This window comes from Bufo bufo, chromosome 3 (genome assembly GCF_905171765.1).
Source record: "Bufo bufo chromosome 3, aBufBuf1.1, whole genome shotgun sequence".
Taxonomy (NCBI): domain Eukaryota; kingdom Metazoa; phylum Chordata; class Amphibia; order Anura; family Bufonidae; genus Bufo; species Bufo bufo.
This window is the reverse complement of record NC_053391.1, coordinates 132,711,346-132,730,525: the sequence shown is the minus strand read 5'-3', so window position 1 is coordinate 132,730,525 and position 19,180 is coordinate 132,711,346. Positions and strand designations below refer to the sequence as shown.

Here is a 19,180-nt window from a genome sequence, read left to right as displayed (position 1 = left end):
ATGACGAATTCTTCCTGACTTTCAACCTCCACAGGTGGGGGAGGTTTTTTAGAAGGAACCACTGGCGACACATATTTCTTGAGTAAAGACTTATGAAACACATCATGTATACGAAGGGAGTCGGGTAGTTTTACTCTAAAAGACTCTGGGTTAATAACCTCAATAATATTATATGGAGAGAATTTTCGAGAACAATGTTTCAAAGAAAGATTCTTAGTCGACAACCATACTTTATCGCCGAGTACGAAATTTACTACCTTGGAACGTTTCTTATTGGTATGTCTGCGCTGAAACTTCTAGGCCTTTTTCGGGTTCGCTTGAACCTGCGCCCAGACTGTGCACAGTCTAGAGGTGAAAGCATCTGCCTGTGGGTTGAGTGAGAACGCGGAGGAATTAGAGCTAAAACGTGGATGAAAACCACTATTGCAAAAAAAAAAGGAGATACTCCCGTGGACGAATTAACCCGATTGTTGATGGCAAACTCTGCCAATGGGAGATATCTCACCCATAAAAGCTGATTGTGCGATACATAACACCTCAGGAAAAGTTCTACTGCCTGATTTAACCGTTCCGTCTGCCCATTAGTCTCTGGATGGAAAGGAGACGAAAAGGATAAAGAGATGTCGCATCTTTGACAAAAAACTCTCCAGAATCCGGAAACAAACTGAAACGCCCCTATCAGAGACAATATTTTCAGGGACACCATGCAGGCGTACCACATGTTCAATAAACAAGGATGCTAAGGTTTTCGCATCAGGGAGCTTACTTAAAGGAACCACTACCCAAACCACTGACTTTCCCTCGGAGGGGAGCAGGTCAGAAATAAAATCCATGGAAATGTGTGACCATGGTTTGCAGGGAATGGGTAGTGGGTGTAGTTCACCAGCGGGATGTGTTCTCGGGGTCTAAGATCTGGCACATATCTCACAAGCCAAAACATAAGATCGTACGCATCCTTAGACAAAGTAGGCCACCAGAAGGACCTCAGCAGCAATTCTTTAGTGGCAGCGATGCCTGGATGACCACACAGAACAGAGTCATGACACTCACCCATAAGACGAAAACGAAAATGCTTGGGAACAAACAACTTATCTGAAGGAGTTTGTGGAGGAGCAAGTTGCTGAGCTCGTTGAATTTCAGAGGAAAGATCCGAGGATATCGCTGCCACAAAGATGCTTGCCGGTAAGATGGGTTCAGGAGGAGCGTCAGGAGGTTGGATGGCATTAAAACTCCGGGACAAGGCATCTGCTTTAATATTTTTACTTCCTGTTACTTCCTGGCCTGAAAGTAACAGAGAAGTTAAAACGAGTAAAAAATAGAGCCCACCTAGCCTGCCTAGGATTAAGGCGTTTAGCCGCCTCAAGAAACACCAAGTTCTTATGATCAGTGAGGACCCCCTTCTAAAAAATGCCTCCATTCTTCAAATGCCCATTTTATGGCCAGTAACTCACGGTTTCCAATGTCGTAATTTCTCTCCGAAGTAGAGAACTTGCGAGAGAAGAAGGCACACGGTCTTAAATTTTGTGAAGTTGGAAGACCCCTGGGAAAGAATGGCCCCCACACCATCCTCAGAGGCATCCACCTCCACCACAAAAGGTTTCTCAGGATTAGGCTGAACCAAGACGGCCACTTGAAAAAAAAATAATCAAGTCTCAAAGGCCTGACAGGCCTCCAATGACCAGTTGACAAGATCAGACCCTTTCTTAGTTAAATCAGTAAGGGGCTTAGCGATAACAGAAAAATTCTTTATGAATTTACGATAAAAGTTGGCGAATCCTAAAAAGCGTTGAAGTGCTTTTAAGGAGGATGGTCTTACCCAGTCTTGGATAGCCTGAACCTTACTGGGATCCATTTTAAACGAATGTGGAGTAAGAATGTACCCAAGATAGGGAATCTCTTGAACTCCAAACACACATTTCTCCAATTTAACGGACAGATGATTCTCCCTGAGGATTCTAAGAACAGATCTGATGTGAGATACATGGGTATTCCAGTCAGGTGAAAAGACAAGAATATCATCAAGATAAACAATCATAACTTTGCCGATAAGTTCTCTAAAAATGTCGTTCGTAAAAAGTTCTGAAACACAGCTGGGGCATTACATAGACCGAATGGCATAACAAGATATTCAAAGTGTCCCTCTGCCGTTTTCCATTCATCACCTTCCTTAATACGAATCAAGTTATAAGCCCCCCTCAAATAGAGTTTAGAAAACCAAGAAGCACCCAAGATCTGATTAAATAAATCCGGAATCATCGGGATGGAATATTGATTCCTAATAGTAATTTTATTCAAGTTTCTATAATCAATACAGGGTCTGAGACCACCGTCCTTCTTCTTAACAAAAAAGAACCCATCTCCCAAGGGCGAGGTGGAGGGCCTAATATGTCCCTTCTTAAGACTCTCCTGGATGTAGTCTCTCAAGGCAGTGCGTTCAGGACCAGAGAGATTGTAAAGGCGTCCCTTAGGAAACTTGGACTCGGGAACTAACTCAATAACACAGTCATAAGGCCTATGGGAGGGAGAGTGTCGGTCTCAGCAGTGGAAAAAACATCATGAAAATCAGCAATAAAGTGGGGAAGGGTATCAAAAGAAACTCCAGCTTGAACTACAGTTAAGCAAGAACTACAGTTGGAACCCCATCTCTCTAACTCACCCGAACTTGTACCGAAAGATTCTCTAAAATGAAAAAAGAACATTTCTCAGAGTGGCAGACCCCTACAGACAGGGTAATCTCGGGAGTACGGAGTTTTATCGTGCCCTCCAGGAGGGGAGTAGAGTCTATAGCAACCACCTGGATCGGGGTGGACAATTTTAGCATTGGGATCCCTACCCGTTCAACAAATTTGAGATCAACAAAACTAAATGCTGACCCAAAATCCACAAAAGCACTTCCTGACCCCTTTAAGGCCCCCAAGGAAATTGAGACAGGCAGCAATAGTTTGCTTCTTACCACCTCTGGGTATACCTTGTCCTTGGATCCCTCTGACTTGGACGATCTTCCGGAAGGAGGAGCTTTGGGACATTGACGAACCCAGTGGTCGGAATCGCCACAATAAAAACAAGAGCCGTGACGACGGAGTAGTTCTCTTCGCGTCATCCCGAGCTGCATGGGCTCGTCCAACTGAGCCTCCATCTTGGGTTCAGTAGGAGAAGTCTCAGGTTTGAGAAGGGGATGAGGAGAAAACAAATGCTCCCGCTCTCTCTCTCTAATTCGTCTGTCTAATCTGATGGCTAAGGTCATGGTCTCCTCTAAAGAGTCAGGACTGGGGTAGCAGACCAGCATATCCTTCAACCTCTCTGTCAATCCTGCTCTAAATTGGCATTTGAGAGCAAGTTCGTTCCAGCCCGAGGGAACGCACCACTTGCGGAACTGGGTGCAATAATCTTCAACGGGCCGCTCTCCCTGGGTAAATGCCTTTAGATTAGATTCAGTCACAGATGCCTGGAAAAAGAGGTTGACAGAATTGAGACAAGGGGAGTTAGACGGCAAAGAAAAGGCCCACTCCTGGGGGTCCCCTTGAAGCAAAGAGATGATTATCCCAACCCTTTGTGGGTCAGGGACCGAGGAGTGAGGTCGTAGTCGGAAATAAAGTCTGCAGCTCTCCCTGAAAGCTAAAAAACTCCGGCGGTTACCCGAGAACCGATCAGGTAATTTAATATGCGGTTCTACCTGAATGGCGGCGGGAGCGAGAATGAGGGGTGTCTGGGCAGTCTCCTGTACCTGTAACCTCTCCCCTAATTCTTGCACAATTTGGGCAAGACCCTGTACATGCTCGGTGAGACTCTGTAGAGGGTCCATGTTAATTTTAGGCCTGTGATTCTGTCACGGGTAAGAAAGGTAGAGAGGAAGTGCACCCCCTAAACTACCACCCTCAACCCTGTCCCTGCCTACTTGCGCCACCCGCCCTAGGTGACGGGGCGCAACTGGGCGACGGTCCCTGACCTACCTAAGTGTAGAGCAGAGCGAACAGAGAAAGAGAGGAACAGACAGCCAAGGCAGAAGGAGGTACACAAGACTAAGACAAACGGATAGACAGGGAGGTAGATAAGACAACAGTACCCAGTGATGGGAAAGGCAATGGCGGGTCAACTAGCCGAGGTCAGTCCAGGAGGTCACGTCAATACAGCAGCATGAACTTGGTGGCAGACACCCTTTAAAATAGTATACTACATGTCAAGATTTAGTTGAGAAAATCATGAAAAAATGTCTCATGGTTTTAGAGAATCTGTCACACAAAAGATGTTATGGGTTTGTGTACATGAGCCACAAAACTGGAAATGCATATAGCACCAGAATGTGCACAATATTGAACTACTACATGTTTCACCATTGACATGAGCCCCACTGGCTTCACTATATGGAGTTTTAAGACAAGGTATAGTGTCAGACCAAAATACATTCCAATATAAAGTCTATAGTAAGGAATTGTAGTATATGTATCTCAGATATGGTGTCCATAGTCTAAGCCCATATCGTACAGAATACATCTTGTGAGTGAAGCCCTTTCATTCTTTCCATGTCTGGCTGCTTATCTGGTCTGCACGTTCCAACTTTTTGTCTTTTGGCATAATTTTTATTATACTGGCTCATAAAATTGACTCATGTTATTGCCTCAATATAGGTTAAAGCTGATCGGAGCAAGTGGGGCTGAAAGCCACCCACAGAAGAACAGGTAACATGCAAGTGATGAAGATTTAACAGCAACGTATTAAGTAACTCTTTTTCTGGCCCTCTTCTATTATCCCTTGCTCACTCTTCCTATATCACTTTCCACTTTCTCTATCTTCTACTGCGGTCTTCTGCTATTTCTATTGTCCTGGACTTGTCTCCTGTGTTCTCTGAACTTTATCACGTCTTTTCTGCATTGTGCCTTCATATTTATCTCTTTTGGTCATTCGAATGTTTCTGTGACCTTTTATTTGTTTCTGCTTCTATTTTCTCCATGCTCGTTCCTTGCCCTCTGCTCTGTGAACCTTGTCTTCGATATAAATTTCATTCTCATACTAACTGATAATGCATGCTTCCTCTCTGCCATGAACATGGCTATGACCACTTGCATGTGTCTGATCTCGTATGTCGCTTTTATGTATTTCTCCAACTTCTCTGTGTTACTTTCTCTCTCTCTCTTGATGTCTTCCGAACTTCTCTGGCTCCTTCTTTTTGGCCTCTTCTGTCTCTCCTTTTCCCTGCCCCCTTCTTTCTACACACCATCAGGGAGAGATGATCGATCGCATCGAATATAACGTGGAGCATTCAGTGGATTATGTGGAAAGAGCTGTGTCTGACACCAAAAAAGCTGTCAAGTACCAGAGTAAAGCCAGAAGGGTAAGTATCTAGTAACATTCTTGGCTTCAGTCATAGCTAAGCCTTTCTTCACCTTGGGCAGAGATTTAGTTTTGCTTTCCAAGGCCTGCATCTAACTACCCTGGAAGAACACAGTGACTTTTTGGCACCTCTCCTTGGCATCCAACACCTGGTGCATATGCTCCACCAGCTCCCCACTATCTATATTCTTAGCTGATATGGGAGTTGTAGTCAACTACAGGATGTCAGCAAGGTCATTACTGAGACCAGAGGTCTTCAGTATTTTACCTAGCTGATCCATGAATGTGACAGGTTTCGCCGCTGTTGTCTACGGCTTTAGCTTCTGCAGAGATAACAGTATTATGTCACCTCATCCAAGATCAACTTGACAGCAGCTTAATAATATTCGATCTTTGTGTGTGGCTCTGTTCAAATCGGTCAGAGAGTCCATCATATTTGACAAGAAAAGTAGTGCTGCATGCAGCACTGATTATTTACATCAAAGTCGGTGGTGTCCATCAGGCCCCTTTGTATCCACCATCTGATGGATCCAGCAGAGCTATGTATCTTCCCTTATGAACAACTGTAAACATAGCCTTCTATCTGTGTAATGTAGAACCTAGGGAACACAGATCTTCTTAATCTGCTGCTAATGTTTAGTGCAATTCATCCACGTGACTTGAAAATTATACCACAATTAGACCATATCCAGATAGCCACATTTAAGTGTCCATATTGTGGTCCCTGCAACTCCTAGAAAACTGAACTTAAGATAATCTTAGAACCATAGAGGACTACAGTTAGTTACAGTAATGCATGAGTTAGAACAGTGGTGCCTACCCTTTTTTAGCCAGGACACCAAAAAAAACAAATTTTTGGTAACTCGTTTGGTCCCTGGCTTCCATAGCACAATACTAATGTGTGTATGTTAATTGACTGCTGTAAGAAAATCATTAGCATGTCTCATTTGATGAAGGATGACTCAGTGTGCTACAACAGGTTGAGGAACATTTGCTGACTGCTTGTATCTTGTCTCTTGTAGAAGAAGATCATGATCATTATCTGCTGTGTGGTGCTTGGGATTGTTATTGCTTCAACGTTCGGAGGAATATTCGGATAGAGAACAGAACAGCAGCCACAAATTGCATGTTCTGGACATGGCAGGAAATATGCGGTAATCAGTGCAAGCCGCACCTGAAGGTGGGGGACTGACAGCGAAAACACGCTTCCCAAGCGGAGAGCCCCTCTGCATGACTACCCTGTGTGTAACCCAGCGCACGTACCCAGGGAGAGACTGTTTGCTGCGGGAGGGGGAGGAAGGGTTTTTAAAAAGCCAGACCATTGACTTGGAATTGGATGCAAAGCAACGCCCGTGCTTCTTACCTCCAAGAAGAGAATTCTCCAGCAGTGATGAATCCAGCTTGGTGCTTTTAGGGATCAATATAGGGTTAGATTTCTTGTGCTGCCTTTATATTTTGTCCCCATGCCCACCAGATGCCTTTTGGATTTGGAGAAGGATCTACCACAGCCAACTAGACGCCAGTGTTGGGCCAAAGTGCCAAGCATAGCCAATTTATTTCCACTACATTCCTCCCCCCCCTCTGAACAAAAAATTACTTGGGACAGCGCGCTGGGACAGACCACGTTGGCCTCCCCTTTGCATGACAGGGGTTCAGTGTTGGGTTAAACATTTTAAGGTTGGAATATGCTTTGTGTGATCCTCGCCCTTAATCAACACCTCTCCAGGAGAGGGGCACATTCCCATTTTTTTGTATCATGTGCATACATTTCCTTTTTGTAATTGTGTGAGCAAGGTGTCCACTTGTGTGTGTATATGTCTCTCTAAACCACATATGCAGACAAATCAATGTGTGAGGAGACTCCTGTGTACTGGAAGCTGTGCACATGTCACAGTGGGGCACGGCGGAGCCATCGGGTTGATGATGGTAAACCAAGCCCTGACGTGCCTTACGGCTTGCACCATTCGGGAGTTAACCCCTTTTAGAGCTGGGAAAATCTCTCTACTTTCCCAACTCCAAAGGGATTAATCACCAGCATGTTTTGTGAGGAGAGTTTTTATATTTGGTGTTATATCTTCCTGGTGTATTTTGTCTGCAGCCCTTCTGTGGCATTTAATAAATGACGTGACTTTGGGAACATTCAGCGTATCTGATTATTTTTCAATGATTCTCCATGCAGAGATCCAGCAAAAAGGTAGGACGGCTTTAAGGCAACATGGGGAAGATTTCTGAAAACTCTAAAAGAAAAAAAAAACTATGCACCAATCACGGTGCTGATTACAACTTTCAAGAGCGCTTTAAGAAATTAAAGTTGTGCTGTGATTGGTTGCTTTTTTTTCTTTCGCTCCATTTATTTCTGTGGGCGTTCCTGAGATATAGCCCACCGAAGGGATGGCTAACCTCCGACTCTCCAGCTGTGGTGAAATTACAACTCCCAGCAGGCTCCATTTATTTCTATGGAGTTCAGAGAACAGCCAAGCAAGTGTACATCTTGGGAGTTGTAGTTTTAGCACAGCTGGAGTGCCAGAGGTTAGCCATCACCGGCCTAGCGCCTATACTCGGCTATCTCTAGAACTCCCATAGAAATGAATATAGCGGCAGGGCACATGCCCAACCGGCTACTCTGTTCATCTTGAGGGGGTTCTGCAGGGTCCCCATTCTCATTATGGGTGGGGTTCCCAGTGGTGCGACAACCACAAATCTAATAGTTATCGCCTATTCGGTGGATAGGGCATAACTTCACACAACTGGAATACCCCTTTAATTGTGTGCAGTGTAATATTTCATTTCTCCTGCAGAAATGAGTAAAGACCAGCCATTTCCACCAGTGAAAACCCCTGATCAGCTCAGTGTCATCAGACTCTTCACGTTTTTTTTAAAGTAGACTGTCGGCTCTCGTCGCAAGTCTCTTTTAGTAAATTTTCTCCTAGAAATTTATCTCAACACACTATGACATTGTCCAATCAGTGCTGACCATTTGAGACTATGCAGCCTCTACTAACAATGGAAATGTTACCGCTTAGATATGAATTAATTTATACATTTCCAATAGGAACAACAGAGGGACATCACAACATAGACCTCTTAAGATGTTCCAGCACTGTTACTTAATGGGAACTGCAAGGGTTTACTTAAAGAAGTTATGCCATGATTTATGTAAAAAATCTGATGTCCTATAGTACACGACAATCTTTCTAAGGCTACTTTCAAACTAGCGTTTTTGCTGGATCTGGCAGGGTTCAGCAAAAACGATTCCGTTACGGATAATACAACCATCTGCATCCATCATGAACGGATCCTGTTGTATTATCTTTAACATTGCTAAGACGGATCAGTCATGAACTCCATTGAAAGTCAATAGGGGACAGATCCGTTTTCTATTGTATCAGAGAAAACTGATCAGTCCCCATTCACTTGCATTGCTGGTCATGCCAGATCCGTTTTGCTCCGCATCCCAGGACGGAAAAATAACCACAGCTTGCTGCGGTTCGCTCTTCAGTAAGGGAACGGAATGCACTTCGGAACATTCCGTTCTGTTCAGTTACGGTTTGTCACCATTGACAATGAATTGGGACAAAACAGAAGCGTTTTTCTCCGGTATTGAGACACTATGACGGATCTCAATACTAGAAAAGAGAAACGCTAGTGTGAAAGTAGCCTAAAAAAGCTAGAACCAGCCCAGTACCTCACGTGAATCCAGAGATCTCCCCATTCATTACTCCCCATCCTGGATTTACTTTAGGCGGGCAGCTCAGGACATATGTCTTTTCTCAGGGGGCATGTTCTTTCTGCTGTAGCTCTTTCCCTGTAATCTAACAGAAGATATGGTTCGTGGCAGTTGAAGACTTAAACAGAGCTTGTGCGACCACCTCAGTGAGGTAGACAGAGAGATAAGAAAATGAACAGCAGGCGGCGCTATACAGATACAGCTTATTGAATACCTCAGTGACTTTGGACTATATGCAATTACAAAAGTATTCAGAGATCCAGGTGCTGGCTTGAAAAATGTTGAATAATTTTCATGGCTCAACCCCTGTAGGCAGTTTTGTCAGGTGACAAGTCCTCTTTAGGGTATATGCGCAGGGTGCATATTACATGCAGAAAATCGGCAGCATAATTCTGTACCAGCAAAGTGAATGAGATTTGCCATTACACGTGCGTATTTTGGGAATACAATTTCTCCTTATGCAGAGCGCCGTATTTTGTATTCATGGAAAACTAACCTGCCGCGCAGCTTTTAAATTCTACATGTCAATTGTTTGTGTGGATCCAGGGCTGATGAATTGTAGTTTCCCCATAAATTTCAATAAGGTTGTTAAGGCACAGAAAATCTGCTTGAAAAGCCATACAAAATCCACAATAAATAGTGTGGATTGATGTGCAGATTTTCTGCCTACAAATCCGCAACGTGAGCAGGTACCCATGCACCTTTGTCTTCCAGTGGTGGCATACGTCTCTGATGCTCATAGTAACTGATCGCAGCGCAGCTTACATTATTCAAGAGCACATTAGGAAATGAAAGCTGCGTTGTGACTGACTGCTATGGGCAACAAGGACAATTTTCCATTTAGATAGTTCCTATAACTTTCCCCCATTGTTGGAAAAAAAACCTTGAAGAAATCCTGTTCTAGATTCAGTCCTATTTTCTTTTCAGACATGAACTATAAATGCCATCTGGTGGTAGAAAAATGTAGTGTTGCCATAATGTGTTACACAGCAGAAAAAGTGATTGTTGAAATGGAACATAGAGAATAGTAATTATATATATATATATATATATATATATATATAATGTGTGAATTCTGGCAGCACTCACTTTAGAGATTATCTGGTGCAAGCGTCTTGCCTTTGACAACAGGCTTGTATATTCATAGAAAATCAACGCAGCACTCTTCTTGTAAAAAAAACGCTGTGTCTTTATTCACACATGTGACACAAAATAGGCAACGTTTCAATCCCCGTCCGGGATCCTTCTCAAGCGAGATATATATATATATACAGGGAGTGCAGAATTATTAGGCAAGTTGTATTTTTGAGGATTAATTTTATTATTGAACAACAACCATGTTCTCAATGAACCGAAAAAACTCATTAATATCAAAGCTGAATATTTTTGGAAGTAGTTTTTAGTTTGTTTTTAGTTTTAGCTATTTTAGGGGGATATCTGTGTGTGCAGGTGACTATTACTGTGCATAATTATTAGGCAACTTAACAAAAAACAAATATATACCCATTTCAATTATTTATTTTTACCAGTGAAACCAATATAACATCTCAACATTCACAAATATACATTTCTGACATTCAAAAACAAATCAGTGACCAATATAGCCACCTTTCTTTGCAAGGACACTCAAAAGCCTGCCATCCATGGATTCTGTCAGTGTTTTGATCTGTTCACCATCAACATTGCGTGCAGCAGCAACCACAGCCTCCCAGACACTGTTCAGAGAGGTGTACTGTTTTCCCTCCTTGTAAATCTCACATTTGATGATGGACCACAGGTTCTCAATGGGGTTCAGATCAGGTGAACAAGGAGGCCATGTCATTAGATTTTCTTCTTTTATACCCTTTCTTGCCAGCCACGCTGTGGAGTACTTGGACGCGTGTGATGGAGCATTGTCCTGCATGAAAATCATGTTTTTCTTGAAGGATGCAGACTTCTTCCTGTACCACTGCTTGAAGAAGGTGTCTTCCAGAAACTGGCAGTAGGACTGGGAGTTGAGCTTGACTCCATCCTCAACCCGAAAAGGCCCCACAAGCTCATCTTTGATGATACCAGCCCAAACAAGTACTCCACCTTCACCTTGCTGGCGTCTGAGTCGGACTGGAGCTCTCTGCCCTTTACCAATCCAGCCACGGGCCCATCCATCTGGCCCATCAAGACTCGCTCTCATTTCATCAGTCCATAAAACCTTAGAAAAATCAGTCTTGAGATATTTTTTGGCCCAGTCTTGACGTTTCAGCTTGTGTGTCTTGTTCAGTGGTGGTCGTCTTTCAGCCTTTCTTACCTTGGCCATGTCTCTGAGTATTGCACACCTTGTGCTTTTGGGCACTCCAGTGATGTTGCAGCTCTGAAATATGGCCAAACTGGTGGCAAGTGGCATCTTGGCAGCTGCACGCTTGACTTTTCTCAGTTCATGGGCAGTTATTTTGCGCCTTGGTTTTTCCACACGCTTCTTGCGACCCTGTTGACTATTTTGAATGAAACGCTTGATTGTTCGATGATCACGCTTCAGAAGCTTTGCAATTTTAAGAGTGCTGCATCCCTCTGCAAGATATCTCGCTATTTTTGACTTTTCTGAGCCTGTCAAGTCCTTCTTTTGACCCATTTTGCCAAAGGAAAGGAAGTTGCCTAATAATTATGCACACCTAATATAGGGTGTTGATGTCATTAGACCACACCCCTTCTCATTACAGAGATGCACATCACCTAATATGCTTAATTGGTAGTAGGCTTTACAGCCTATACAGCTTGGAGTAAGACAACATGCATAAAGAGGATGATGTGGTCAAAATACTCATTTGCCTAATAATTCTGCACGCAGTGTGTATATATATATATATATATATATATATATATATATATACACACTGCTCAAAAAAATAAAGGGAACACAAAAATAACACATCCTAGATCTGAGTTAATTAAATATTCTTCTGAAATACTTTGTTTTTTACATAGTTGAATGTGCTGACAACAAAATCCCATAAAAAAAAAAAAATGGAAATCAAATTTTTTAACCCATGGAGGTCTGGATTTGGAGTCACCCTCAAAATTAAAGTGGAAAAACACACTACAGGCTGATCCAACTTTGATGTAATGTCCTTAAAACAAGTCAAAATGAGGCTCAGTAGTGTGTGTGGCCTCCACGTGCCTGTATGACCTCCCTACAACGCCTGTGCATGCTCCTGATGAGGTGGCGGACGGTCTCCTGAGGGATATCCTCCCAGACCTGGACTAAAGCTTCTGCCAACTCCTGGACAGTCTGTGGTGCAACGTGACGTTGGTGGATAGAGCGAGACGTGATGTCCCAGATGTGCTCAATTGGATTCAGGTCTGGGAAACAGGCGGGCCAGTCCATAGCATCAATGCCTTCGTCTTGCAGGAACTGCTGACACTCCAGCCACATGAGGTCTAGCATTGTCTTGCATTAGGAGGAACCCAGGGCCAACCGCACCAGCATATGGTCTCACAAGGGGTCTGAGGATCTCATCTCGGTACCTAATGGCAGTCAGGCTACCTCTGGCAAGCACATGGAGGGCTGTGCGGCCCTCCAAAGAAATGCCACCCCACACCATTACTGACCCAATGCCAAAACGGTCATGCTGGAGGATGTTGCAGGCAGCAGAACGTTCTCCACGGTGTCTCCAGACTCTGTCACGTTTGTCACATGTGCTCAGTGTGAACCTGCTTTCATCTGTGAAGAGCACAGGGCGACAGTGGCGAATTTGCCAATCTTGGTGTTCTCTGGCAAATGCCAAACGTCCTGCACGGTGTTGGGATGTAAGCTCAACCCCCACCTGTGGATGTCGGGCCCTCATATCACCCTCATGGAGTCTGTTTATGACCGTTTGAGCAGACACATGCACATTTGTGGCCTGCTGGAGGTCATTTTGCAGGGCTCTGGCAGTGCTCCTCCTGTTCCTCCTTGCACAAAGGTGGAGGTAGCGGTCCTGCTGCTGGGTTGTTGGCCTCCGCCACGTCTCCTGATGTACTGGCCTGTCTCCTGGTAGCGCCTCCATGCTCTGGACACTACGCTTACAGACACAGCAAACCTTCTTGCCACAGCTCGCATTGATGTGCCATCCTGGATAAGCTGCACTACCTGACTAGAGTGAAAGCACCGCCAGCATTCAAAAGTGACCAAAACATCAGCCAGGAAGCATAGGAACTGAGAAGTGGTCTGTGGTTACCACCTGCAGAACCACTCCTTTATTGGGGGTGTCTTGCTAATTGCCTATAATTTCCACCTGTTGTCTATCCCATTTGCACAACAGCATGTGAAATTGATGGTCACTCAGTGTTGCTTCCTAAGTGGACAGTTTGATTTCACAGAAGTGTGATTGACTTGGAGTTACATTGTGTTGTTTAAGTGTTCCCTTTATTTTTTTGAGCAGTGTGTATATATATATATATATATACACACACACACACACAAAAGGGCAAATTTACTGTACAATAGATTAATTTCACCAAGACTATCTGATCGCCTAATGTGTATGGGGATCTCTTGCCTTTCCAACAATGGTAGATGTCAGGGAAGAGAAGAATCAGGTTGAGGGATTTCCCAATCCTTTTTGTTCTCAGGGGAGAAACCACCATTTACCACCACTGAGAGCACAAGCACTGAGCCAAGCCAAGTGTGAATGTCTATTGGGGGGGCTGAAGGCGATGGAGGTTTAGCTGACAGTTATTTAATTCTGTATAGCCAACTTTGGGGTCTTTTTACATGGACAGATACCTGCCCAGTAACAAACACCCCTATGCAATACAGCATGTTGAGCAGCGCTTGTTTAATAGGGTTTTACGGGATTTAACAATTGATGACATATCTTCAGGATGAATTCCTCAGAATGGGTCATCAATATCTGACTGGTGGTGGTCTGACAACCCCCACTAATCAGCTGCCCAAAGGGGCTGCAGTGTTTGAGCCAGGGCTGCTGCCTCTTCTTAGTATCTGTCATGGTAGAATTTTTGTATGATCCCTAAACAAGAGATCTAACCATGTTGTCTGCAATGAACCAAATTTTGAGAAGACATGACTCGTGGTGGTATTTAAAGGGAACCTGTCATCAACATTATGCTAACCTCACTAAGGGCAGCATAAAGTAGTGACAGAAATGCTGATCTCAGCGGTGTGTCACTCATGAGCTAAAAGTAAGTGGTTGCTGAGAACCAGCATCATAATCATTGCAGCCCAGGCCTTGAAAAGAGTCAAATCTACCTGAGAAGAGTCCTGGTTATTCCTAATCTCCTGCTCTCTCACCCATCTGCTGATGATTGGCAGTTCTCTCCTAGAGAGAAAGGGAGAAAACTAGGTAGAAGACTGTCAGTTATCAGCAGGTGGGCAGGAGAGCAGGAATTCATGAATAACCATGACTCTTCTCAGGTCGCCATGACTCTTTTCCAGGCCCAGTCTGCAATGATTGTGATGTTGGTTCTCGGCAACCACTTACTTTTTACTTATAAATGACAGACCGCTGAAATCAACTCACCTGTCTCTACTTTATACTGCCATTAGTATGGGCAGCATAAAGTTGATGACAGGTTCCCTTTAAGTCTTCATCTTCCCCCCACCCCAAAAGGCAGAAGACTCATTTTATTAGCAAAAACCTGGGTGTTGCCCTTACAACCTAAAAATACAAATAAGCCAATAGGATTCTGCCGTACAGATCTATAAGGCTTCACAACATACCATCTAAACACACAGTTAAGGCTACCTTCACACTGGCGTTTTGGCTTTCCGTTTGTGAGATCCATTCAGGGCTCTCACAAGCGGTCCAAAACAGATCAGTTTTGCCCTAATGCATTCTGAATGGATAAGGATCCGCTCAGAATGCATCAGTTTGCCCCTGTTCCGTCTCCATTCCGCTCTGGAGGCGGACAACAAAACGCTGCTTGCAGCGTTTTGGTGTCTGCCTGATGATGCGGATCCGTTTTCACTGACACAATAGAAAACGGATCTGTCCTCCATTGACCTTTAATGGTGTTCAAGACGGATCCGTTTTGGCTATGTTACAGATAATACAAACGGATCCGTTCTGAACGGAGGCATGCGGTTGTATTATCTAAACGGAAGTGTTACTGAACATTATATAGCAGCTGTGCTTGGTATTGCAGCTCAATTGGGAATGGGACACAGGCACACAAAGGCCATATGACCGATGGACATGACGTCACATGTTGAGGAAGAGGCTGCAACGAGGATAGGTCATCCATATTTATGTCCTGGAAGACCCCTTTAAACCCTTACGTACCAGGCCCATTTTCGTTGTTCCCTCCTGATGTTCCAATAGCTATAACTTTTCCATTCATATAGCCATATTTTTTGCAGGATAGGTTGTATTTTTTAAGGGCACCATTTAATTTTACCATGTCTATTTTGGAAAACGGGGAAAAAAATATTTGTGGGGTTAATTTGAAAAAATAAAAACAATTTTGCCAAGGTTTTTACATCACGACATTCATTATGAACTAAAAATAACTTGACATTCTTAGACCCCTTTCACACGGGCGAGTATTCCGCGTGGGTGCAATGCGGGAGGTGAACGCATTGCACCCGCACTGAATCCTGACCCATTCAGTTCTATGGGGCTGTGCACACGAGCGGTGATTTTCACGCATCACTTGTGCGTTGTGTGAAAATCACAGCATGTTCCTCTTTGTGCGTTTTTCACGTAACGCAGGCCCCATAGAAATGAATGGGGTTGCGTGAAAATCGCAAGCATCCACAAGCAAGTGCGGATGCGGTGCGATTTTCACGCACGGTTGCTAGGAGACGATCGGGATGGGGACCTGATCATTATTATTTCCCCTTATAACATGGTTATAAAGGGAAAATAATAGCATTCTGAATACAGAATGCATAGTACAATAGCGCTGGAGGGGTTAAAAAAATAAATAAATAATAATTGAACTCACCTTAATCCACTTGTTCGCGCAGCCGGCATCTCTTCTGTCTTCATCTGTGCTGTGAGCAATAGGACCTTTGATGACATCACTGCGTTCATCACATGATCCATCACCATGGTGATGGATCATGTGATGAGCGTAGCGACATCATCAAAGGTCCTATTGCTCACAGCACAGATGAAGACAGAAGAGATGCCGGCTGCGCGAACAAGTGGATTAAGGTGAGTTCAATTTTTATTTTATTTTTTTAACCCCTCCATCCCTATTTTACTATGCATTCTGTATTCAGAATGCTATTATTTTCCCTTATAACCATGTCATAAGGGAAAATAACACAATCTACAGAACACCGATCCCAAGCCCGAACTTCTGTGAAGAAGTTCAGGTTTGGGTACCAAACATGCGCGATTTTTCTCACGCGAGTGCAAAACGCATTACAATGTTTTGCACTCGCGCGGAAAAATCGCGCATTTTCCCGCAACGCATCCGCCTCTTATCCGGGCCAAAAATATGACGCCTGTGTGAAAGGGGCCTTAATCTGCGGCTCAATACGAATATGGCGATACCAAACTTATATAGTTTTTTTTTTTGTTTTACAACTTTTGAAAAAATAAAAATAATTTTTGCATCGCCATTTTCTGACAGCCATAACTTTTTTTATATTTCGTTCTAGAGAGCGGTATGAGAACTTGTTTTTTGCAGAACAAACTGTAGTTTTTATTGGTACCATGTTTGGGGTGCGTATGACTTTTTGATCACTGTTATTCAATTTTTTTTGGGGGAAAGTGGAAAGGTAACTTGAAATGTGTCATGTGATTTTCATTTGTTACCGCAATCACCGCACAGGCATTTAAAAAAAAATTCTTTTAATAGTTCAGACATTTTCAGATGCGGCAATACCCAATATAGTAACAATAAAAAAAATTAAAGGGATTTAAACTTAATTTATTTTTATTTTTTTACTTTTACAGTCATAACTTTTAACCCCCTTTTGATCCCATGTCCTATTCACTCTAATATTAGGATTCTGACACTCTCCCTACTGAACTGTGCCTCGTGCACAGCTTAGCAGGGAGCTAACCATAGCAGGCCTGTTAAGCTTCAGGCTGCCAATTTCCCCCCAATTTCACTGCAGGGGCTCTGATCGGAAGGCAGAGGGAGGTGCATCCCTTTGCCTTGCCTCACATATGCTGCGATCTGTGGACCCTCATACTTGCAGATAACTGCTCACATGAATGGCCACATGAAAGATAGAACATTCATTTAAAATTATGTCAGCAGGACATTCTCTGTTTAGGCTGTCTTCACACGATGCAGAGTTTGTTGCAGAAATTTCCGCACCCATTCAGGTGAATAGAACAGATTTTCAGGCGTGGAAATTTCTGCAACAAAATCCGCAGCGCGTGAAGGAGCCCTAAGGCCTCATGCACACGACTGTATATTTTTTCCGCATCCGATCCATTTTTTCTGCAAATTGGAAGTGGACCCATTTTTTTCAAAGGGGCTGCAAAAAACTATTGCAGCGCGCTGTGTGCTGTCTGCATCCACATGTCCTTGCTACAAAAATATTACACATGTCCTATTCTTGTCCATTTTGCAGGCATTTTGACAATGGGGCCACAGAAATTGCAGGATGCACACGGCCAGTGTCCGCAGTTTGCGGACAGCAATATACATACGCTTGTGTGCATGAGTGCTTGTGAGGGAAGATGTGCTGCTCGATCAGTCAACAAACAAGCATTTGCTGATTGTTGGACCTTCTACATGGTCTACAACCAACATTCTTTTTGGCCAATAATCAGCTTTGTGAAAGGCTCTTTAGAAAGGTCTAGGTGGCAATGACAACACACTGTAGGGCCAGGTCCACATAACTCATGTGCTCTCATCAGCAGCACGGCACTCTATACCTCCCAGTACTCACAAAAAGCCCTGTCGCTGTATAGCTAAGTATGACAAAGCAATACGCTGTGTAAAATGGTTTATTAATGACCGTTAAAGGGGTTGTCCAGTCGTGAATATTAATGACTATCGTCAGGATAGGTCATCAATATCTGATCAGCGGGGGTCCAACACCTGGCATCCCACTGATCATCTGCGAGACGAGGAGGTGGTGCCCCACGCGAGCGCTGCTTCCTTGTCATTACACTGCAGTTTAATTACAAGTATTCACTTCATTCACTTGAATGGAGCGGGCACTTGTATTCCATTGCACTTCTGAGACAAAGTGCCGTGTAGTGAAGAGGAAGTGGTGCTCGCTTGGAGCGTTGCCTCCTCTTTAAACAGCTGATTAGTGAGGGTGTCAGACCCCTCTGATCAGATATTGATGACCTATCCTGTTGACAGGTCATCAATATTACCTGGACAACCTATTTAATGAATCTTATTTGATGTTGCCCAAAACTGAATATGTAAGATACTGGTCCTATGTTCAAGGACACTTTTTTTCCCTGCACTGTGGAGGTTTACTCAGTGTGCTCAATAAAGGACATGAACAGTACAACTGTGGTATGTTATTGGTTTAGTTAGATTGCATTTGTCTATAATTGTGACTTAGATAACAGACCTCATTTTCTTGGTAATCAATGCAGAAATCCAGGTCATTACAAAGGGTTCACTTTTTCTTGCAAAGGGGTTGTGCTCCTTTGGGGAGGGGGCCTAACAAAGCAACCCCCCACCTTGGGCAGACCTGCAAAGGGAAGCAAACTTACCTGCTTCCTGATGCTGGCTTCCGGCTTCTTCTCTCCCCAGCCTTGGCTGCTCCGCTGCGCTCGCAGGATGTAAACTTCCGTTTTGACACCGCTGAAGCCAATCGCTGGCTGCAGGAGTCAAATGCCCACGTCATACAAGAGGAGAAGGTCACCACTGCGACTGGCAGCGGTGTCAAAATGTATGTTTACTTCCAGGAGGTGCAATGGAGCAGCTGAGGATAGGGAGAGAAGGAGCGGAGCACCAACGAAACAACCCCCCCCCCCCCCCCCTCCAACACACACAAAAGTGTACAACCCCTTTAAAACTAACATTACAACTGTTCCTAATTTTTGTATACTAGGCGATACACCTCTGGATCCTCAATGTTTTGGAGACTAGAAACTTGCAAAGAAGGCTATTGTAATATGGAATAAATCCGTATATAGGATTGTGTTTTTTTTTTTTCATGTATACTAACAGTCATAAATAAAAGAATGCAGTAAAACATTAAACTGAACTGACATATCC

The 19,180-nt window shown here is 43.8% G+C and overlaps 1 protein-coding gene and 1 long non-coding RNA gene across 3 annotated transcripts in view; one reads left to right on the top strand and one right to left on the bottom strand.

The window, feature by feature from the left end:
• The window catches only part of STX1A (syntaxin 1A), a 205,160-nt gene extending 197,695 nt beyond the window's left edge, over positions 1-7,465 (top strand). The window contains exons 9-10 of one of the 2 annotated variants that reach the window (XR_005777469.1): positions 4,626-5,329; positions 6,351-7,465. Coding sequence is in view for 1 of the 2 variants with exons in the window: in XM_040423603.1 (XP_040279537.1) it covers positions 5,219-5,329; positions 6,351-6,428 (189 nt within the window). In the remaining variant the exon portion in view is untranslated. The remainder of the gene's footprint in view (positions 1-4,625; positions 5,330-6,350) is intronic. The other variant, XM_040423603.1, reaches the window with a different exon arrangement.
• LOC120994798 lies at positions 77-19,082 on the bottom strand. The gene is made up of 3 exons (XR_005777470.1): positions 18,111-19,082; positions 5,699-5,703; positions 77-89 (listed from the first exon to the last, which is right to left on the bottom strand). It is a non-coding gene; the product is annotated as an uncharacterized LOC120994798 (long non-coding RNA).
• Between the last annotated feature and the right edge of the window lie 98 nt (positions 19,083-19,180).